The sequence below is a fragment of the Condylostylus longicornis genome, unplaced genomic scaffold (assembly GCF_029603195.1).
Source record: "Condylostylus longicornis isolate FDR11 unplaced genomic scaffold, ASM2960319v2 ptg000014l, whole genome shotgun sequence".
Taxonomy (NCBI): Eukaryota; Metazoa; Arthropoda; class Insecta; order Diptera; family Dolichopodidae; genus Condylostylus; species Condylostylus longicornis.
Genome location: NW_026577983.1, coordinates 404,668 through 429,263, shown reverse-complemented (window position 1 = coordinate 429,263; position 24,596 = coordinate 404,668). Strand labels below are relative to the sequence as shown.

The 24,596-nt window shown below is 22.6% G+C and overlaps 2 protein-coding genes across 8 annotated transcripts in view; both read left to right on the top strand.

The window, feature by feature from the left end:
• Nucleotides 1–1,331, top strand: part of LOC129605792 (uncharacterized) — a 45,048-nt gene extending 43,717 nt beyond the window's left edge. For all 6 annotated transcript variants that reach the window (XM_055515734.1, XM_055515735.1, XM_055515739.1 and 3 more), the window contains one exon: nt 22–1,331. In XM_055515734.1, coding sequence (XP_055371709.1) covers nt 22–794 — 773 coding nt within the window. In that variant the 3' untranslated portion in view covers nt 795–1,331. The remainder of the gene's footprint in view (nt 1–21) is intronic.
• Nucleotides 1,332–3,914: 2,583 nt separating this feature from the next.
• Nucleotides 3,915–24,596, top strand: part of LOC129605733 (serine/threonine-protein phosphatase 2A 56 kDa regulatory subunit epsilon isoform) — an 80,180-nt gene continuing 59,498 nt past the window's right edge. Inside the window, exons 1-2 of one of the 2 annotated variants that reach the window (XM_055515643.1) lie at nt 6,711–7,145; nt 9,429–9,573. The gene's annotated coding sequence lies outside the window, so the exon portion shown is untranslated. Of the gene's footprint in view, nt 4,680–6,710; nt 7,146–9,428; nt 9,574–24,596 lie in introns of those variants that run through there. The other variant, XM_055515642.1, reaches the window with a different exon arrangement.

Sequence of the window (24,596 nt, the reverse complement as noted above, 5' to 3'; positions counted from 1 at the left end):
TTTTAAAACATTTAATTTTAGATGGGCAATGTTGGTGCGTCGATGCAGCAGGAAATCAATTACCGTCATCAGGCACATTCCCCATAGGAACGAAAGAATGTAAACCAACTTCAATAGACGTTGTATCTGTCGAATTAAACTTACAAAATGAAGAAGGTAGACATATTGCAAATATTTATGATATTGTGCAAACGGAACTTCATCAATTAATTGGAGATTCATTAGAAAATCTTCGCGTTCATGATAATATGGATGGTAATGTTATTGTACGATTCGAATTACATCGTGATGATAAAATTGATAAAGCTTTTGCTATTGAAGAAAATATACGACAAGGGAATTTGATATTAGGTTATGGTCATTTAAAACCTGATATAACAATGTCACGTTTCATTCATAGACAACAAAAATTAAAAAATGATTATGATGATAATCAAGAATTGAATTTAAATCAAGAAGAAAAACAATATAAATATCCTCAACAGCAACAAAATGCACAGAAACCACATATACCAATTGCTTTGGCAACATCTGCAACCAATAACAACACATTACATACAGCTGTCTTTATATTAGCAACATCATCAGCATTTTTAGTTAGTATATTTGTAGTTTATGTTATGTTAAAACGTGGTAAAAGGAAAACTGTTATTCATTATCCTGAAAATAGAATATTAGGAAATAATGCAGATAAATTTGTTGATTTTAGTTCTCCTATATTTGTTTTAAGTGCTAATGATATTGAACCATCAAAATTAGATAAGCAAACGGAAATAGAAAATATTAAAAATTAAATATTTAACACAAATGTTTATTTGTATATTTAAAAAGAGAAAATTTGTATTTATATAATTGTATTTTGATTGTACAGCACAAAAACAACTTTAACACATAGATTTTACAATTTAAATAAGATGTGCACGTATGTGTTAGTTTTTTTTTTCAAATAAGTACATGATTATTTGAATTATAACTTACAGGATTAGGATGTAAAAATGTAACACGACAATGGATATTTAAAACAATATAAGAATAAAAATACGTGAATAATAAATTTAAGTTTTTGAAATATTTCACAAGAAATATTTTGAAATACATTTTATAAATATTAAAAAGAACGAAACGAGTTACTTACTAGATTATTTTGTAAATTTTACTATTATACTGGATGTTTCAAATTATTTCTTGTGGATTTTAATAAAAAAACACATACAATATATACATATAGAAATATTATGATATTTTATAAATATATTTATGTATTTTATTTAAGTTTTTGTTTGTAAATATATTTACTTTTATTATAATTATCTACTTACTATATATTTAATTAAAACTACACACTATATTTTATTTAGTTTTATGTTAAAGTCTGAAAGATTTTTAAGGTTTATATGCTTTATATGAAGGTTTATATATTTACATACTTACCTGAAATATGATAAAAATAATTATTATTATTTTCAATTGGTATTTTATTTAAATTTAAATATCAAAAAATGAAAAAGTTACAAATATTTTTTTATTTATCAACCAGAAAATTTCAATTTTTTTTTAGGTAATTAAGAACTTATTTTTGTTCCAAGTCAAATTTATATAAGAAAATTAAAAAAAAAAAACACTCCATAGTAAATAAATAAATAAAAAGTATTTTCTTATTAAATGAATGTATTAAAAATGTTTTACTAAGAATCAATATTTTGTTTCTTTTGTTACTATTCCGTTTTCACTGTAACTTCCGACCGGAGAACGATCTGTGCTTTTTTTCCCCGAACATGTTCTCTTGTTTCATTGCTACACAGTGTAAATTTTCATATTATTAAAAAAATAATAATTCTAAGAAATTCTATAAAATTATTTTATAATAAATAGCTAAATCTAGTCAATGGCAGATTCCGAAACTCAATTTAAAAGGAAATTTTATGTTCCTTTATGTAGGCATAGCACGGTTATTCTACTTGCACAAAAATCAGCAGCTTCATGGTGAGTATTTTTTCCTTGCATTATTGTGTATTCGCTTAATGGTCTAATAATATGGCAGCAGAACTTTTTAGCGACATTTTTTGTTTATCAAAGTCGAAAAAATTGACTACTATTTTGAAATACCGAGCTCGTACAACGTTTGTTTTTAGTGTCTTTTTTCAACTGCATTAAGAAAAAATGTTTCAATACTGTTTTACAATTTAAAGCTTCAAATAATTAGGTACGCTTCAAATATATTTTATCGTTAAAATCTTTCCTACTTTAAAAAATTTTTTTGTAATCAATTTATCTTTTTTTACGAAAAAGTTAAGAAATTTTCGCTTAAAATTTTCATTTAAAGTTTTGAGCTCAGAACATTGTTTTCTTTTTGTTTTGTTTTACATCTAACAATTATTTTTTTTTTTTTGTTATGGATTATCGTTATAACACCAATGTGATATTAACTGAATTCTTAATATTTGCTTATATTATTGTTACTACTTTGATTACCAAAACTTGAATAGATTTCACTAACTCTTGTTGCTAATTCTTAATCATCTACTCTTTGCTTTCCTAAAATAAAAAACTATATTGTTAACTAATTTATTTTAAAAATGAAATACATAAGATAATTTAAACCTTTAAGCAATGCAAAAAGTGTAGAAAAATTCAAATCAAACATTTTTTTCTGACAACGGCAACACCAATATAATTCCGTGACAATTCCATATTTGCGATTTAATCATTTCATTTCCTAAATCAAAAAATTAACTAATTCCGTTTTAACTTCGTTTCATTTAAAATCTACAACTTGCTGTCAAAAATTCACAATATTTTGAGCTATCATATCAATAATGATTCACAATTTTAGCTGGATTGTCAGTTTTATGTAAAGTTTAAAAAAGTAATAGCAAATAATTTTTTACAACATGTATTGGCAATAAAACATTTTACTTAAACTTACAAAGAAATTCAAACACACTGTGTAAAAAAATGTGTTTGTAAATTTCTTTTTCAAAAATATCTTAACAATATTATTCACTTTTTAGCGCCAAATAAGATATTAAATTTTAATTGTATTAAAGTTTGTTTGAATTAATTCAATATTCAGTTGCAAAAATAATTATATTTGAAAATTCTGATATTTGTACGGAAAAGTTAAAGATATTTAAATTTAGGAAAAATCTTTATATTTCAATCAATAAGATGTTTTTATCAATCAATAAGATACTTTTTCAAAATTGTAAAAACAACCAAACGTGGAATGGATGTTGTAAACCCAGAGCAACAGCGGAACGGCAAAATCACCTGGACAATATTTTGTAAATAATGTCACACACAAATGGAAACAGATGAAGCGAAACAAAAACAGGGATAAAATAGGAATTTAGGGTACGTTTAAGTTTGAAAAATCGCTCTTGTTCTGTTTTCAATTTAAACACAATAAAATATTATTTTTTTTATTCGGAAATTTTACTTAACAAGAGCTCTCAATTTTGAATAATAAAATTTCATATTTTTTATGACAAATAGTACAAATCAATTTCATTAAAATTTCAATCAAAGTCATTAAAATTTAAAAAGTATAATTTTAATTGTTATTAAATTCAAGACATATATTAATAAGTAATATTAATATATAATAATTTACATAATATATACATTTTCTTCTATTATTATAGAAAATATATATTTGTAAACTATATACTATAATGGTTTACAAATATATATTTTCTTCTATTTCAATTTTACAAAATGACACTGCTCTGTAGAATATTTATGACACATATCATTGAAAACTATTGTGAATTTTTAGGTAAACGTAATTATAAATTCCAATGGGTTAAAAATCAAACTGATACATTTTTCTCTTTTCCTCTTTCCATATTAAGTGAATTTTGTAGAGTTGCTCAAAAAAATTTTCTATCTCTTTTTCTAATGAATGACTGAACTGAAGTTAAAAGACGAAAAGCGTAGTCGTTTTGTGCGGCATATAAAATTAAATTATTATTTTCGTTTTTAAATAAAAAAAATATAAGAAAAATATATTATTCCAAAGAAGAATAAATCGATTTATGATCAAATGAGCAAGTAACGTGTGGAATTTAAATTCATATTAAACATTTTAAAATTGAAATTTTCAATTTTATAAGACAATACTATAAGAAAAGAAAAAAGTTCTTGATTCGGGCTGGAAATTTTCAACGAGAAGGAAAAAAGTGAGAAGTGACACCATTTTAGTGATCGAACGATGTCCGCTGTCCATTGCTATTAAAAATTTTATAAATGTACATTTGAATTTAATTTTTTATATTTTTTTTTTTTTTGCAATTTTTTCAAAAAGAATTTTTAAATAAATTTTATATTTTAAATCAAAATTCTAAAATAGAAAAAAGAAAATTTAAGTGCTGAAGAATATACACACACATATATAAGAATATACATATACATACATACAAATATATATATATAACTTACACCTCAAAGTAATTGATTGATTTTTCGGTACAAATCAATTTTTTTGTTTTATTTTTCCGAAAATTCAATTTGTTTTTTTTTTTTTAAATTTAATGAAATCTATACATGAAATATTTAAAATTTGTTTCAAAAATATAAATAGTATAGTTTAATATCTCGAAAAGAAAATATATAAATGAAAAAGGTTTTCGTCATTAGCCCATTCATTTGGAAGTCATTTTCAAATTTTGGATATTTTGGTAAGTATTTTTAAGATTGACTTAATTGTTTTTCATTTTAGGTGAATAATTATTATTTTTAAATATTTTCTAAGGTGCGGAAAAAAAGGATTTTTTATATTCACATAAACTTTGAAAATAATTTTTTTTATACATGTAGGTACCTAACTACCTAACTACTTGTCAAGTAAGTCGGTATAATTATGCCGAAGAAGGAAATTTATCTTTTAATATTTAAAGAGTTGTCTATTGTATGCAGTGTGGAAAAATGTGCTACCCATAATTGTGCTTATATGTAAAATTTTACTAATTAGGATTAAAATTAAAACGCATAATGACGATTATTTTACATTCTTGACTTTTTTTACTAGTTTAAATAATATTTTGCAGATAAAAATCTAATTATCACCAAAAAATTTTAGCTTAATATTTTGAGGTTAAATTAAACTTCTTCAATGTAGAACACGGATATAATAATAAATATATTAAGACACATATACATATTATATTCTTTGCTATTTACGAGAAAAAATATTTAAAAAAAAAAATATGTTATTTAGATATGACGCAATATTAAAGCATATTTTTTATGATTTTCTATTTTTTAGGTTCATTCAATTACAAGGAATTGCAATCATTTGAAATATCACATTATCCAAAGTTGGTTTCAATGATTTTCAACTAATTTCTAATATACAAACGTTCCTATTTCCAACATATTACGAGTAACTGAAATTTGGGCATTGAATAAATTAAAGTGACAAAAAATGATTTTTTGTCCTTTTAGTGTTTAGTCTATCGAAATTTCGTATAAAGTTTAGTTGAGGACGTTAAAAATGATAAAAATAATTTAAAGAAAAAGTTTTAACTGAATTTTTATTACTTTTATTATTACTTTTCTAAATTTTTGCTACGAAACTTGAGCGAAATTTATTTTCTTTAAGAGAGCATGATTGCAATTGAATGAACTCCCGTCAATCGGGCAATTTTAATTAAAACTATATTAAAATTTTAATTAAAAATATATTAAAATTAACTAATTTTTCATTAAGTAATATTAAATATTATAGCTTAGCTGTGCCATATTAAACTCATCTCAATTTTTATTAGGTTTAATTGGCTGCTAAATTTATAGTCTTACCAAAATTAAATTTACATGACTTTAAATTTGGTTAAATTATAAGATTACTTGAAATTGTTGTATACTTAATGTGTTGCTTTTTTTTTAGTGGATGGGTTAGTAATAGTATTTTGTTCTGGATAGTTTGTACCCGTATAGGTAGATAAAATTTCATCACTGGAACTCATTTTTAAGTTTCTTGTAATTATAATTTACTAGTATAAGTAAGAAATGATCTATATTCAAATATTTTTTAATAAAATATTTGTAATTTTTGCAAAATTTTTATTTTGATCTAATCTTGGGATTAATGTGGTTGTTTTTAAATTCCCGTCTAACTGTGACATAACAAAAAAAAAATAGATGTTTTACATTTAAATGTAATTTAAACAATTTTAGTAAATTGCTGCACATTTAATAAATTTTAAATAAGTAAACAATATTTCCTATACCGTTCTAAACCATAACTACATTGAATTTATATACTTAAAGTATGTATCTTTTAACCTACTTATATCTATATTTATATTGCAAATTTCACAAATTTACTGGTGTTATTTTTTTAATTTTCAAAATTTATACAGTTAGCATACTAGGTATTTGTTGACACCTATTGAGAGGTCTATTCATAACTATTATTAGTTCACATAAGTTAAATTTCCAAATACTTTTAATTCACATGAACTTCTAATATATCATAAAATATTCTTCACAAGAAAATTAATAATTATTAGACCTATATTTTGTGATTACTACTTATGAAGAATGTTAAAAAAATAAAATTATTTTAAAATAATTTTCTAATAACCACGAATACTTTATTGAAATAAAATACAAATATGTAAGTACCTACATAATACGTTATTTTTAGACACTACCATCTTCTAATTCATTCATCATTTGAGTAAAAATATCTGCGAAGTAAGAAAATGTTCAACATGTTTTCTGGTAAAAATTTTATTAAAAATTCTCAAACAAAATATTCTTCTCTTTCTAACCTTCCCTAAAAAAAATAAAAAATATAAAACCAAAAACAAAAATGAGTAGTTGCTCAAAATTTTCGAAAGAACAAATCTACAGAAAACAGAAAAACAAAATAAGAATAAAAAAAAATACTTTTTCAGTCACCGACTTGCCAATTCAATTCAAATTATTCTTTCCTTCATTTTACCGTCAATTTCAGTCAAGTCAAAGAAATTCTCTTGTACGAAATTTAGTTACATTTTTTCTCTTGCGATTTACAAATCAAATTTTATAGTGTGTATAAAAAATAAAAACGGGCAGTGCTTTAGTAGTTTAATTTAATTTTTATATATTGTATGTGTATATATTATATGTATATAACGGGTATATCTACATGTAAAAATGTTAGTTATATAGAAATTTTATAAAAAAAAATATTTAGTAAAAAATTTATACATACATGTTTATTTTCTATATTAAAAAAAATTATATTAATAATTTATTAAAATAAAATGTTCTTAAAAAATTTAATTAAAAATTCAAAATGAGTTATGGGTTATTTTATTCAATGAAAGAAAAAAATAAAAAAAAAATAAAAATGTCATATGAATGAAATCTTCAACTTCAATGAAATCTGAGTGCAAGTGTATGTCAAAAGGAAAAAAAAATTTTCTTTTTATTAAAATGTCAAAATTTTAATTTTTGAATATGTCATTATTCTTTTTTACTTAAAAAAAAAAAATAAAAGTGAATTTTTCTAAGATTGAAAATTTCAAAAAAAAAGAAATTTAAATTTTTATTATTTAAAAATTTGTGTAAACGAATACAAAATTAAGTAATTTTAGTAAAAAACATAATGAAGAAAATGTGAAAAAAATTTTGTCAGTAGAAAAATCTATATACTAGTCGGTTAAATACATTGAAAGGCGGTGTATATGCATAGAATCTATACGAAAAACCATATCATTTTATAACATAAAAAAAAATATATATGTACATATACGTATAAATATATACATGTGTATATAATACTATATGCCTATATGAATAAAATTATTTTCCCAAGTGCACAATTCTATACACATAAGCAGAAATTTTTCTTTTGTTGTTTGTTTTTGAATTTGTAAATTTAAAATACAATGTTTCAGAGACCACGAAATCTAAAATCAAATGAACATACATATTTATTTTATATATAATATGTATATATGTATGTACATAAGTTTAAAAATAATTTCTTGATATTATATAACTTGATTAATATTTAAATTCGCTTTACTTCTATAAATACATACATACATACATACAAATAAAAACATTTTTCTAACATATGATAAAAACAGGTTTATAATTAATGTGCTTTTGATAGATTTAAAAAGTGAAAAAAAATCGTGATATTCAAAAAGAAATGACATTTTACAATTAGAATTTAGAAGTTTTTTGAGTGAGAATTAAAATCTGGCAATTCTCTCTTTGATTAAATATTTTTCATATAGAGAAAAATACATATTCTCTTTCTTTTCTTTTACGTTTACATTTAATTTACGTTTTCTCTTTCTCTGTTCTATTCTCAAAAAAAAAATTTTTGTCTAAATTTTCTGTAATCTGTTTTTTTTTTCTTTTTTTCTTGTATCTTTATTCTTTACTCTTGCTTTAGAAATAAGTGTTGCCGCTCTATTAAATGAAAATTGTAATTTGAAGAAATGAAAAAATAAATTGAAAATATTCTTATTAGAAAAATTAATCACATTGCAAAAGTGTGTGTTATTTACATTAAGTATGTATAGATATATGTTTTATTTATGTTATAATATGAATGTTTTAAAACTGTAATACAATATATATAAAAAAACCTGTACTGAAAATCATAGAACAACAATAAAAGGGCATTCGTTTTTAATTTTAATTTATGTAGATGAAAGAAAATGCAATGAGCCTTCAAGAAAATATTTTTATTTTTCAAAATTCAGTATTATTGAAATTAGATTTATTTCTGAAAATATCTAAATACATAATTACTTATTTGGACGAATGCTTGTTAAAATCCGTATCGATAGAATTTTTAAAATTGTTAATATTTTGACATATAATGTACATACATATATATATATATACATATCTTGAACTCTTATTATGTAACACGTGGAAACACATTTAGAAGTTAAATTTTTATTCTCATAAACAATGTTATAATACTCGTAACTTACATAAATATAATTCATTGCATTAAGAAAATTCATATTAAAATTAATAAAGTACTATTTTCATTTGTTAGTGATCTACTGAGGATTTTCTTCTAAAACTCTCCCTTTATTTAGTGCAAGTGTTTTCTTTTAATACTACTAGTAATTTCTATGTATAGAATAATTTTAATTTAGGTAGCGTATATAGTTTTTGAATTCGATTCAATTATAAATACTAATTTGAAATATAATTTCAAGAGTTTTTTTTATTTAAATGGCAACACTTATAAATTCTCGCTGTGAATTCCAGTACCTTGTCCACTATGCTTTTTTTTTTTTGATTTTTGATAAAAGGGTGTAAGGGTACTTAAAAATAAATAATGAACAAAAAAAAAAAATAAACAACAAAATTAGTAAAAATGCTGAGTAGAAAATGTCATTCTTCTTCGCACTTTAATTTTATACACAAAAAAAAAGTTTATGTTTTTTTTCTTTCTTTTTTAGTATTAATTATAAAAATAATGTGTACTTTTAAGAGATAATAAACAATTTGTATATTTATTATATACATGTATATATAATATTTACATATATACATATTCATCAAGGATTACTAACGTCATCAAAATGGATAATTCCATATTATACGGTAATTTTAATATTTTTATTTAAATTTATAAAGAAAAAATGCCTATTCGTTCGAAAAATAATATTTTCTAAATGTCAAGTATTAAAGTGTTTGTATTTAGATTTTCACTTATTGATAATTTTTATTGAAAAGAACATTACAATAAATTTGCATTAAGAAAAATATTATGGAGTTTGTCATACTATTAATTGTGATAAATATTATGAAATAGTTTTCATAACATCTTAAAATAAATTAAGTTTATTAATCAAACTGAGAAAGCCATTAATCATAAACAAACGATTGACAACCTGGCAAATTATCATACATAAATTTCTGTAAAAGCTACTCTTTTTTATTGCCTATAACCAAAGAGATAGAGTCTTAATTATAAAAATATTCTTATATTTTGAAAATTGAAGTTACTATATATGTATGTACATAAGCATACGACAAATTCTATCATTTAATCTGAACCTGTTGAAAATCGTATATTTAGACCTTGTTTAAAATTAGTCTTTGTCTGACGGCAAACAATATAAATTATCTTCTTATATAGGTATGTATTCTCATCAGATTTTTTTGCGAAAGTTTTTAAGCAGCGATCAGGTGATTTTTATTTTGATTATAATTTTCCTAACAAATTATTATAATTTTGATGAAAATTCTGAGCTCTATCAAATAATTTCACTTAAATATGTAAAAAATTATTAAACTTTATCGTACATTTAATCTTTCCTATATGTAAACGGTATTTAATAGAAAGTTTGATATTTCTTTCATTAATTTAATTTTTGATGAAAGATTTACATAATTAGGTTTGATTTAATTTTAAGAATAAATATAAATAAATATTTATTTACAATTAAATTTATATTTTTGAGTTTCAACGAGATAGCTTAATCATTGAATACATTCATTAAAACAATAGCATGTTGCTAAGAACAAGTATTTGAAATTAAAATTTCAATTTAATTTTTTGTTTTGAGAAACCATGCTTAAAAATTTCAGTTTATTAATTTTAAGTAACATAAAAGAGTGTTTCATTTTTTTTATTTGTTTTCAAGTTTCTCAATATTCAATTTATAGAATGTACGTTAAATATAATTTAAATTTTTGTATATTATTTAAAAATTACACATTATTTCCATAATTTTAAAATAAACAAAATGTCACTGTTTCTGCTTTATTTTTCTTTGAATAACTAATAAATTCTGGTGAGTTTATAATACAAATTTTATATGTATATAAATTGAGTATTCTAAAACCAAAATTTAATATTTGTTCAAATTTCTACATAAAATATACATACATATACTTTTTATATTTTTATAAATGTACATAACGTATACATATGCATTGTACATGTATTTAATATCGCTGAAAAAATTTTCTAATTTTGCTTTCTTATTTTATGTTCCAAGGAAAATTCTAAAAATAAAAAAATGAAAATTATTTTACCACCTACTACCATAAATCAAATAAAAATTATTTTTGAAAAATTTAAACTTGAACTCTAATATACTTAGACAAAAATTTATTTAGTGTGAATCATTTTAGTGGCCGATGTTGAAAAATTAATTTTTGTAATTTTTATGGAATATTTTCTAACATTTAAAAAAAAAAAATTCATTAAATTTTACTCAGAAATCGATTTTTATAATAAAATTGAAAGTTTTTATTTATTTTAAAAGGCTACAAGGTATTTGTAAAAATATAATTCGCCCTTTTTAACTTATGATGAATAAAAAAATGAATTTAAGAGGAATATGTTTTTGCAAGAAAAAAGGTCTCGGTGAGCCGTGGTAAAATTATAACTGTAAAATTCAGTTGCTTCATATACTTAAACATGAAATGGACCGCAAACTTAGTACTAAGCTCGGACTGTCCCGGAAGCAGTCTTATATTTATTTATTTATTTAATATTTATTTAATTATTTGCTATCTCAAGAGAGCAATTGATGGTGCAGAGTATTATAATTTCATTTTTTTAGGTGCGACAAAATATATTTTGATTAGTACATTCAGTCAAATAATTAACATTATTTTATAGATATAAATAAAAATTATGACAAAAATAATAATTGAAAAAGTAATTAAAGACATTTGAACAGAAAAGATAGAAAGAGATTGATATTAAGTGTAATATTTCACAAAAACTTATTTTTTATCAAAAGTTTTGAAAACTAAGGCACTTATATGATGAAGCCATACTTTTAGTTTATTGAACTCATTTACTTATTGCTTTGTTATAAACATTACTTGCTTTGATTTTTCTAATTTTTGATACGTGTCTTATCTTGTGGCTTTGCTTTTTAATTCCTTGTATAAAATTTGTATTGGAAATTAATAAGCCATTTAGAATTTTGTGCATATAACCAGATTACGTAATTTTCTAACAGTTGTATTGTTTTTATATTAATTCTTTATATAAATATGCCGAGTTTGTTCTGTTTTCTAGATTAAATAAGTTGCGATAGCTTTAATTTGTAGAGTTCTTGTTTATTTAATTAATTAAAGAAGTTGATTACAAGTTCAAAACACTTTCAAAGAGTCGCGTGATTTTCGATATAATTTTTGAATCGATAATTTCAAAAAATTAAATTTTTACACTTTTACATGTTTTGAACCACTGTACAAAACTTTCATTTTACAGATCTATATTTATAAGAATATGTTCTACATCTATGTACAATAGTCAGTAATTAATAAGTATACCAAATCAAATATTAACCGGTTTCTAAAGTGTTAATCTTAAACAAAATTGAATAAAAGCTTACTTAACATTTTAACATTTCAAATATTGAGCGATTATGAAATATAGAATCTTCAACTTATTATATTTTTAGATTAAAATAGTTATGTAACGCAGAGCATGTATTGAAAAGAAAAATTCAAATTAATCAACTAAAATTTGGTATAAGTAGCAGTGTTTTTTGTCCATTAAAAATTAAATTTTTTTCTTTAAATTGAAGATTCATGTAGTTTTTTATTTAGAATGTTGGAAAGTATACGTTATTTTGCAATTTTAATTTTCATAAAAACAGCGAAATTTTTTTTAAAATGATGATTTATATGTCATAATAATTATTGTATTTTTTTGGAACGAAAACAGTATTAAAAGAAATATTAACATAGTTGATGGAATCCATATGGTTAGTATGGCTTTTCAAATATTTTAATTTTAACTTCAATCGAAAAATTTGTGTTTACTTTATTTGATTTTATTGAAATTTGGTAAAATTTTAACCACGAAATGAGTAAATAATTTTAACAAGTCAATTCAATTTGCAAAAGTTGTTCAATTTCAACTTTTAATTTTAATAACGAATAAGAAGGTTTGCCAACTTACAGATTTGTATTTGAACTATAATTGTTTTTTTGTTTTTCTAAAAGAAAAATCACTAAAGTAAAGCCAAGATTTTTTTTTATAATTTCAAGTTTTTATTACGTAGTACTTGAATGCTATGCGAAATAGCGTTGAGTGCAACGTCCTCATCTTTTATTTTTTTTTTTGTTTTTAGAAAAATGTCCTCCAACAACACTACCAGACCATTTATATATTGAACAGTTCATTTTCGAAACAATTGAAATTTTGATTTCTGTATGTTTTTGTTTATTAAACTGAGTAATATATTATTTTTGTTAGTAAGAAACGATTTGAAATCGTAATTCTCGAATGAATTTGTCAGTCTAATAGGTATAATCATAACGGTTTTAAACGGCGCCTGAAGACCATTAAATGTAATACATTTTACTGTAACGGTCTTTTAAATGACTTTTTATATTTAGTTTGTAATACTCAGTTCATATAAAACTTAAGAAATTTAAGTTTCTTCACGACTGACAATTTTAATTTAATTTTTAATAATTAAGTTTTTAGACTTTTATTGAAAATTTAAAAAATCCTAAGTATTTTTTGACTGCTCGTCTCAAAGTATTTTTAGATTATTCTAGCTTGAAATCTTCGAAATGATAGAAAAGAATGGAGGGACATACTTAACATATGGCTGTCAAATTTGACAACTGGATGACAATTTAATTTTGCGAGGAAAGAAAATATTTAAAAGAGCAACTCTTAATCTAACGTACTTTAATGAAGACATCAAATTTTTTTTTATTTATAATTATTTTTATGAAGTGATACAAAATAAAAATAAAAATTAGTGATTACTGATTAGAAGTTAATTATCACTTTTCTCTTCATTTTTGTACATTTATTTAATTTCTATTAAAAAAAATGAAAAAACAATCTTCCTCGCCTGGCTACGTTCCAAAATCTTTGAAAGTCTCTATTTTAATAACTCTATGTGAATTGTAGAATAGAAATGAGAATTAAAAACAATAACAAAATTAAGTTGAGGAGTCGCCATTTTGTATATTGATGACGGTGGATGATATATTTCTGCTTACTTTTTTTTTATGCTTTCGTTACGTTTCGTTATACAATACGGGAGCGATTCTCCAAAAAAAAAAAAAAAAGAAAAAAAATTCCGAAAACAAAAAAAAATTAATTTTATTTTTTATTTTCATTTTTTATTCACTTTTTCTCTTTCTTTCTTTCTTTCTCTCTATCATTCTCTTATATTCGTTTCTTATTTTGTCATTTTATGCTTTTCTCTTCTTCCTTATTTTATGTGTAATTTCATATTTTTTTTTTCTTACAAACTTCAAATCAATGTTTGACAATTTATCAGATGTGTGATTAGATAGAATGTTGTTGTTTTTGCTGTTTTCGTTTTTGTTTTTCTTTTACTATGCTTAAGAACTTTTTTTTGTTTTCATTTTTCTAGTTTTTTATTTTAATTAAAAAAATTCATATGTATTTTTTTTATTTCCTCGAATATTTTCGAATAAAAATTTTGTTGCAGAACAAAAAGAATTTAAGAGACAAAGTCAAGAAGGGAAAAAATTGTACTGTTTGAATTTTTATCAATTAAATAATGAGGTAAAAATTTATTTAATTGCCCTGAAGTTATTTTTATAATTTTAATTAGATATGCGTATTTTAATTTTGTATTTCGGAAAAATTACAGTAATCATTTTAGGATTGTGTTATAAACGTACCTATTTTGGAACTATTAAATGTTAGGAGCTAATTTATAATAATCACATGTCGTTAATACAAGGCCTAACCATTATTAATTGAGAAGTGGCATATATTTTAACTTTGATCTCATATAAGGGTCTATTCTTGAACTCTTTAAAGCTTATTTTATTAGCTTCAAAGTCCTTAAGTCAGAAAATTACAAAAGTAAAACAACAAAAAAAATATAGAAATTATAACAATTTCCTTAACTTTATCCAGTTAAAAATATGGACCATTAATTATTGGTACACCATTGCAGTTTCTTTTTATACCAAATTGATTTAAAATGTGACATTTATCCAAATTAAAGCGTAATTTAATTGATTTAAGTTAATTTCATATTTGAATTTACTCATTTTAATCATATTTATAAAATTATGTTGCGTAAATGACTCTTTGTAAAAATATTAGAAAATAATTATTGAAAACCGTAAATCTAAACGTTCCTGTGCAGAAATTTCTAGAATTTTCGTCTTAGATCTTGTGATTATAAAAAAAAATTAAAAATAATGGATGGTTAGAAGTATAATTTAAGAAAAGAGTATCGCGTTTTAAAAATAAGTGACAGAAATTAGACAACACTATGTCTTCAGTTATCAAAAGAAAAATTAGGTATACGGCGTGTCATATTTAAAAGAGGATATGAAAAGGTCCCAAAAATAACAGGACAAGAATTGTCCTAATGGACCAGAATTGAAACGCAAAAATTAAAATTTTGCACCCTATAATAGAAACATTTCAGAATTATTTGTTCAGATTCTGCTTCTTCTTCTTTACTTTTTCCTTTGCAATTTACTTATAAAGTTTTAATTAATTTAATTATTTCACATATTTTCCAAAAGCTCTCATACATATTGGAAGAATTTTCATATTCTTTTTGTTATTGGTTTTTTAAAAATCTTGTAGTAGAAATTTTAAAAATTTAAAATACTATGAAAGTTTTTTTTTTTTTTAACAAAAAAGAATTTTATATAATTGAAAAAATTTCTTTCTCTTATACATACTTTCATTCCTAATGTAAATAAAAAAATATGAGTTTGTGTCTGTGTATTTATACAATATTATATAAAATTTTTATATTTTTATGTACTGAAAATTTGTTGTTGTGTACGAATGCGTTAAATTTAATGTTTATAAGAGAGTTAGTAAATATATTTTATTATATACATATACTTTAATGTATTTTGTATGTACATAATAATATGTAGTATACTTAGTGTATACTTAGTACTTATATTTTTATTACACGCATATGATCTTATAATTTTACTATGTACCAACAAAAAAAAAAAATTTACAGCTTCAATATTAAAAAGATGAAAATAATATTTCCTCGTACTTAAATGCATATACTCATGTATATAGAAAAATATATGTTTGTTTGTGTATTAGTATGAGTAAAAAATTTTAATATGCGTATTAAATAAAAAAGATTTTAATAAAATTTTCTTCAATTTGTCCTTAATAAATAATATTATTTTATTATCAATAATTTATATGATAAATAGCTTCAATTTAAATAAAGATTAAATATATCATTTATTTTTATTTTATTATTTTTGATGTTATTCTTATTTTTATATTTTGTAAATGACGTAATAATATACACACACAATTTACACAAAATTATTATATCCTTGCATCACTATATGAGGTGATTTTTAAATAAGAACCAGTATACATATATAGATATAAAGTGTTTACAGCAAAAAGACAAAAATTTTTCATTTATTTTGGTGAAAAATCAATTGTCGAACGTAAAAACAAAAAAGAAATTATTAAGTATATGTCTATAGAAATTATTTTGTTCAAATATAAATTTGATATACTTTTATGATACGAGTATACCTTTATGTAAATGCACACATTATATACATACACACTTGCTTCAGTATATATTTAAATATTTTTTTATAATTTATACAAATACATATGCTGCTATAATAAGAATAATACAATTACATGTGGTAAAAATAAATTTATAAAAATAATAAAAATTATATTTTTTGTTTTTAAATTATTATATTGCGGGTATATTATGGGTATACCAGAAAATGATTAACCCATTCGGTTATAATGACGTTGCATTTAAGAATTTATTATAGCTTGTATAATATTTGTTTAGAAAAAGGAAAATATAGGTGTGTGGGTGTTATTTTAGTAAATAAATTATTTCGTTAGAAAATATTTTACACTTAATTATTCCCGAATGTATATATGTATATGTATGTACACAAACAAAAAAAAAATTATATTTTTCAATTAAAATGTGGATTTTTTCAATAATTTGAAATTGCCTTTTTTTATCAAAACATTACTTGTTATATATTTTATAGGGAATATAATAAGTACGTATTTATGTTTCTATAAAATTGTTTTTTTTTTTATAAAATATTACTTTAAAATTAATACACCTACAAAAAATGTACATAGGTACAATATGTATGTATTAGCAATATTCTGAAAATTTTTTATACATAAAAAAATTTACAAGAAATAAGGATTTTTATCTGTTTTATGTTACTGACCTAAACAGCGTTTAATATTCTAATAATTTTTCATTGCAAACATGTATCAAAAGGAAGTTTTCTTAAAATTCTACTCTTACCGCATCTTATCAGAAAAAGTAATATACTTATAGCTTATAATTTAGTTGGAAAATAAAATTTTTAAGAAATATGAACTTTGGTGGTATTTCTTTCGAATTAAAACATAACATTATGAAATTATTTTTAATTTTAAAAAAATTTTCACTATATTAATTTTTGCGTAACGCATAAATGTTTCAATTTACCGAACAAATGTGAACCATGAGTATGATAATGTTTTTCATACAATACTTATGTATTAATAAGAAAGTCTGTTATACTACATAACGAGAAATAATACATAAGTATAGGTCTTTTCATGAACGCAGTATATCGTGATGTATATAATGCGCCACATACACTGTATTTATGTTCTTAACATAAATATAACAACATATTTATGATCATAAACAAATGTTGTCAATCGGTTGCATGCAAAAGTTGTATACCAAAGTTGATATGCAAAAGTTTTTAAGCATAAATTGTTGATTGACAATATTGGTGACCGACCGTTCTCAGATGTAATTGTTGTCGACTGCACATTTATTATGAGCAGTGAAAATAAATTATGTCAACTGTTTTGATTTTAGAAAATACGAGAATATTTTCTAAAATCAAAACAGTTATAACATTGTATTTTTGCAGTATTGCCCTTTGCAATTATTGTTTTAGCTTTTGCGAAAAATCCCTTATATATGATGAACATATGAATTTTTAGGTTTAATTTGAAAATTACTAGTATATATACTTAAATTTTCAATTAAGATATTATGGTGAATTTATGGAAGATTTTTGGAATTTCTAAAATGAAAACACATCAAACATTTTTATATGTTTTTAAATAACTATATATATTAAACCAGTATATACTTACATACTTCATTTTAATGCTAAGCATTAAAAAACATTAATAAATTTTTAAATTCATATCTTAAAATTTTTTATATTATTATTATGTAATTATTTGCATTTTACTACACATATACGCATACATATATATATGCGTATATGTGCATATGTGTATAAATGTGGATATACATAAGTATATACTTAAAAGTACTAGTTCTTAAAATAATTAAAATTTTTATTTTAATAATTGTTGTTGTTGTATGTTTATGGTATTTGATATAATTTTTCTTTTATCATTATCATAAATTTCATTTTCATTAACATTTTTTACATATATGTATGTACATATGTTAGTATTTTTATTGTATGTATATACAATACAATAAGTACGTATAATTAATCATCTACTTATATAAATATGTATTAGTTTGCTCGTATGTAGTTATTGCACTATAAAGTAGTAGTTATTCCTCTTGTAGTTTATTGTCTACTATGTTTATTAATAATAAAATAAAAATTGTTTTTTTTTTTTTAGTTTTTTATTCTTTTCTTGTATTTCTCTCATGGATAAATGCAGATTATTTACAAAATATGTTTAATAACATAAGTATGCAATGTTAATAATATAAAAAAAATAATAAGAAATTATATTTACAAAACGAAATATAAAAAAATATCAAGGACTCTGAGTTAATCTCGCATATAAATGTATATATGAATTCGTGTGTAGATAAGATAAAAAAAATAAAAATATCCTTTGGAGGAAAAACAAAAAAAAAGCAGAAAAGAAAAAAAAGAGCAAAAAATAGAATAGTGACATTGAAAGTATATTGACATTTTAGAGCAGGCATGGGGAACCTGCGGCCTTAAGGCCGCATGCGGCCTTTTAACTGTTTTTTAGTGGCCTTTGTCCTTAAAAAAATTTATTTCTTATATTTCTTAAAAATTAAAATTTTGCTGCCAAATTTTCGAAAACAAATCAAACATTTAGAAAAATAAACCGTGCACATAAACTTTCAAATTTGAAAACTAAAAATTGGAAAATTCAAAGCCATGAAATTTCTAACAACGTTTGAATTCAAAATTTACATACATATTTGTTTGAAAACAAACCCATATTAATATTTGAATCCTATGTCCGGGCTTCTTTCAGAATAATTGTATGCCACGCTAGTAAACTTTTTCAATAATTTTCAATCACAGCAAAGTCATTGAAATAATGAACCATATTATTTTATTAATAATGTACATACTTACTTATCTATTTTTATTTATGAAATAAACTGTTTTATGTTATTTTTTATATTCTGACATAATTTTGTTTTCATCAACCTACACAAAGCAAAAATTTATAACCTTTGGACTTTTTTTAAACTTTGCGGCCTGATTGACTTTGCATTGACTAAAATTTGGCCTTATATAGAGAAAAGGTTCCCCATCCCTGTTTTAGAGTATGAAACTTTTTTTTTCATTTCTCTGATTTAGTTTCACTGAGTGAAGAAGTTTATGTGGAGAAAGTTCAAGAAAAATCCATTGTTCTTTTTATTTCTCTCTCGCTTTCTCTCTTTCAGTTTTCATTTTAATAAAAATGTTTCAAACAGAATTGAGTGTCTTTTATTTAAATTATTTTCATTTTTTTTTTCTTATTTTTTACAATTTTTCATTTTACTCATAAAATGCTCATTTTATTTTTAATATCTACATGCATGCGTGTATTTTACATATATGTGTGCATGTATATATGTTATACCATATTTTTTAAACGATATTTTTTTTAAATACATACACGTATGTCAAAAATTTTGTAGAATATTTTTTTAACCCTCTTATTCGTGTTTTTTTTTTAAACCCAAAATTCTCATTTTGGTTAGCTTTTTCTCGAAAACTAAAATCAGATAAAATTGACTGTAAAAACAAAAAGAAAGATTTATCAATAAAACAAGAGTCTAATTGTTACCCTATGTTGCACAATTCCGAAGTTTAATAGCATTTATAAGAAGCAAAAATTTGGACTGATTTTTTCTACAGACTGTAGCTCGAAAACGAACAAATCTACTAACAAGTTATTGTTCATATTCGTAGCTAGAACATACTAGCATAACAACTGCTACGTATTGTTCATATTCGTCAGTTGTGACGTCAAATAACATTCAATTTTAAAATCACGTATAATTCTTTTTTTAAAGAACTTAATCGAACTTATCACGTGTTTGAGAATTTGGATTTAAATTTTATTTAAAATGGCATGCGTTTTGAACAACTTTTTTTAATTTTCAGGACGTAAAGAGTTAAAAGAAGAAAACTATTATTTATATTACAAAACACAAAAGCTTTACGATTTTAAAACTTTTATTGTATTTACACAAACAAAGATTCATAAAATAAGTATGAGACTATATATACGGTGGGTATATGTTAAATATAATTTATATATAGGTAAATGTATGATTTGTATAGGAGAATATACTTATATATAGTTAGAACACTTACACAATACTTATTTAATGTTATAAATTATGATATGTATTAATTTTCGTTTCATAAACTTTTTGATGGCATTTATAATAAATAAAATATTTTTTTCACAACTAAAATAAGAAAAAACTAAAGAAATTTGGGGAGCCATACAAATTGAGAAAAATGATGAGAAGACGGGATAATAATGTTATAAAAATACATAATGCTTATATTTCAAAATTATTTATTAAAAAATTGTTATTTAATCTTGATAAATAAATATTTTTGATAATTTAGTCATAGTTTCAATTTACATCATCAGTAATTCTTTACTTACTCCAAAAACATTGTTATAGGTATCCGATACTATGTAGTGGCACGTTCAAATTTTTTTTAGAAATAAGTAGTTTTAATTTTACTTTTAAGAGAATTTAATTCGGAATATTTCATGACTTTTTTAATTTGTTTAGCGTCATATAATTTGTGTATTATATAAGTATTCAAGTATGGGACAAAATTTTTAAAAAGCCTCAAACATTTGTAAATTATTTGACTATATAGCGACAAATACATTATTCTGCACATGACAATAACCTGCTTATTCTTATACTTAAATAAGTGGCTAATAGAATATGATTCATAAAATCATCAAATTTATAAATTTCAATACGAGTACCAAATTATTTTCTTCGCGGTACACTGGCTTTCTCAGTCGACTCGAAATGTCGACTTTAAGCATTAAAAAAATTTACAATTATGATTTAATTTTGATTGATGCACGTTAATGCCCTTTCATATCAGATTTGTATTTTGTTTTAGTAAATGTATACTTTTGCACTAATATTCTAATTAGCAATTTTAAAGTCGGTTTCCATCATTCTTTCTTTAACTTCTTAATTTATATTGTTGAACCAATTTCTGTTCAGGTTCAGAACCATAAGAAAATGAATCTTATATAAAAATATTTTTTCCTTACCATGTTAAAATGCAAAGTTAAATATGTACGTTTATAAAATGCACATAATTATAAAAGTAAAACACGTTATTTATGTTTTTGAAAGACCATTTAACCTAGAAGAAAGGTATAACTAATGCTCATAACTTCAACGACTGCAATTATTTTCAGTTAGAAACTAGAACTGTTGTAAACTGTTAATAAAGATTGTTTAAATCCGTTGAACTTTCTCAATTGAATTAAATATTTTTTTTGCTTTAACTTTTTTTAAGGTAAAATTGACGAATATGAAATTCCTATAACAAATTCTTAAACCACAATGCTGTGTAGTAATAACCTTTATTATTGCAAGTTGGTTTAATGTAAATACGTCATTAATTAACATAATATAAAATAGCTAGAATTTTTTTTTATTTTAATTGTTAATGTTTATCGAATTAGCGAAGTATTAAATTTAGTTTTTGATTATACATTGTATTTTCATGTTATTGATGAATTCTCTACCCAAGAAGAAAAATGGCAAAGTTTAATAAAACAAAATGCCTTTCCTGTATTATCTTAGTTGCTAAAAAAGCAGTTAGTATTGTTTTTTGCATTTATATATACGTATATTAAAAATTTTGAAATTATTTAAGTAAAATATAATGTTTATTAATCATATTATAAAAAGCAAAACTATATTTTCTTTTTTGAAAAATTTACTCACCTAATAATTCAGTACATTAAAATTTATTTTACTTTTTTCATATATTTTTTTATTTGAATGGATAATATTTTGTTCCAGTGGTCTTTCACGTTTTGTATTTCACGTACCAACTTAAATTTATATAATGATGTTGCAGTTAGTTAAAATTTCAATTGCACATTTTGGAAATTAGTATAATGAAAAATTGATATTTTTGTAATTTCTTTTTAAATGGTCTTGCAAAAATTAGTTCAAATTTAAAAAGCTGTTTTAAGTTTGGCAAGTTTAGTATAATTAGTAGTATAACATAGTGCTTATACATATAGAATACTTATATATATACTCTACATAGCACAATATTAGTTATGAGTGTATTAATATTTTCAATAAATATTGTGGACAGAGTACAGGTTATACAGGATGGCAATTCTGTTAGTATAAAAGCTCTAATTTGTTAACCCGATCACAATGATGATAATTTGCTTCAGTTACATTTGCCGTCTATGAAAGTCACCCTGTCCTTCTACCTACATCCTTGATACTTTTGCTAGAAAAAAATGTCAAGTTCAGCCATGCTCGTTTCCCATCGGTAACAATTTTGTTCTCTGCAGAAACAAGTTATGAAGATTGCAAAGGTAATGAAGAAGCGTTCCCTAAAATTACCTTTGAAGCGTTTCCTATAGTGAATTCCCAACAACTTTGGTATGAAATTTCAAAAGATTGAAAAACTCTGTTTTAATCGAAAGAAAGATAGAGAGAGAGAAAAAAATTTTAACACAGATATTTAAAATCACTGAGTTTTTCTAGAAGGAACAAAAAAATCTTTATTATTCTACCCACATGCAAATCATTAGCTATAACGAGTTCCATGAATATTTTTGTGCAAATATAAATAAACAATTTTTCTCGCTATTTTTTTTTTATCTTAAATTATTCTTAAATAAAGTCGCGCCACTATAACCATGTACGAATTTATTTCGTAACATTGCGATCACATTGTATAATACATAAATTAGAAAAAAAATAACAAAAATAAAGCTAAAAATTTTAAAATAAAAGCGCTGAATCTAATCATGAAAATTTGACTAATTTTTTTGTTTTTACAGATACTTTTTTTTTCTACTTCTACTTTATCGCGATTTTTTGTTTGTTCTTCTTATTTATTTTTTTTTCTTGTTTTTGTTATTAGTTTAATGTATAAATATTTAAATTTTTTGTACTCATTTTAATAAAAGAGGTCGAATTTTTGTTTTTTACTTTGTTGTTTCTTTTTCTATGATATAGAATTCTTAGTTCAAAGTTTAAATCTATAGTTAAAAAGTATAATGAAAAATGAGAAAAAATAGAGTTGATCATGTCAACTCTGTGATACTTATGCGAACTTGTTTATTATATTGACATATTAATTTATGCAAAATTTCAGTACTGTATAGCAATATTTTCTAAGGTATGACCAAATAACTTTTGAAATTATATGGCAGCTACCACCTTGAGTCAAGAAATTTCAACAATTCTTATCACCCATACCAACCCCAATAATATATTTGGTAATGTGAAATTTCCATTTTATAGCTATAATCATTTCTAAGATATAGCAAACCACTTCCTCTATCATATCCAATATTAATAAGGTTCCGAAATTTACTATTACAAATCATTAGTAAAAATTTGGTGAGCTTAGCTTAATTAGTTTTTGAATTATCGACGAATTCGACGCTTTTCAAAAACATACTCTTGTGTCTATATATCAGAACATTATTTCTTAACGTTATAAACGGTAAGATAAATTTGGAACATACTTGTATAATAAAAAAAATTAATTCATTTTATTATAGAAGCGAAATGTAGGATAACCTGAACACTTTTATTATATACAAACAAAAAAAAAAGTATTTACCTAGAATTTGCGTACACAAGTTGTGCGTTTTGTATTCGTATTTAAATGTCAAACTTCAATGTGTACAAAAACAATTTTTAAACATTTTTCATACACAGAAAAAAAAGAGTAGAGAATTTACCTAAAACAATAGTATAAATCACCTAATGAAATGCTTGATTTTCAGCCTCCTAAACTATTTAGCTACATTGCCTAATTTAAATTAGCTGAATTTACTTTTTAATAATTAGGAAAATTAACCAAATAAATTAGCTAATTTATCTACAATACTAGCTAAAACACCTAAACGTTTGTCTGGATTTCAACTAAGCAAATAGTTGGTTCACCTAATCTTTTAGTTGAATTATTTTAAAATCTTTTTGGAATTCAACTAAAGAAATTGGAATTTTACCTAAATAAGTAGCTGAAAAATATTCCCTACAATAGATAATATGCCTAATTATTTAGTTATAAGAATCGAAAATATAACTATTTAATTAGATAATTAAAATAGAGTTTTTACCTATTATATTAGAAAAAGTACC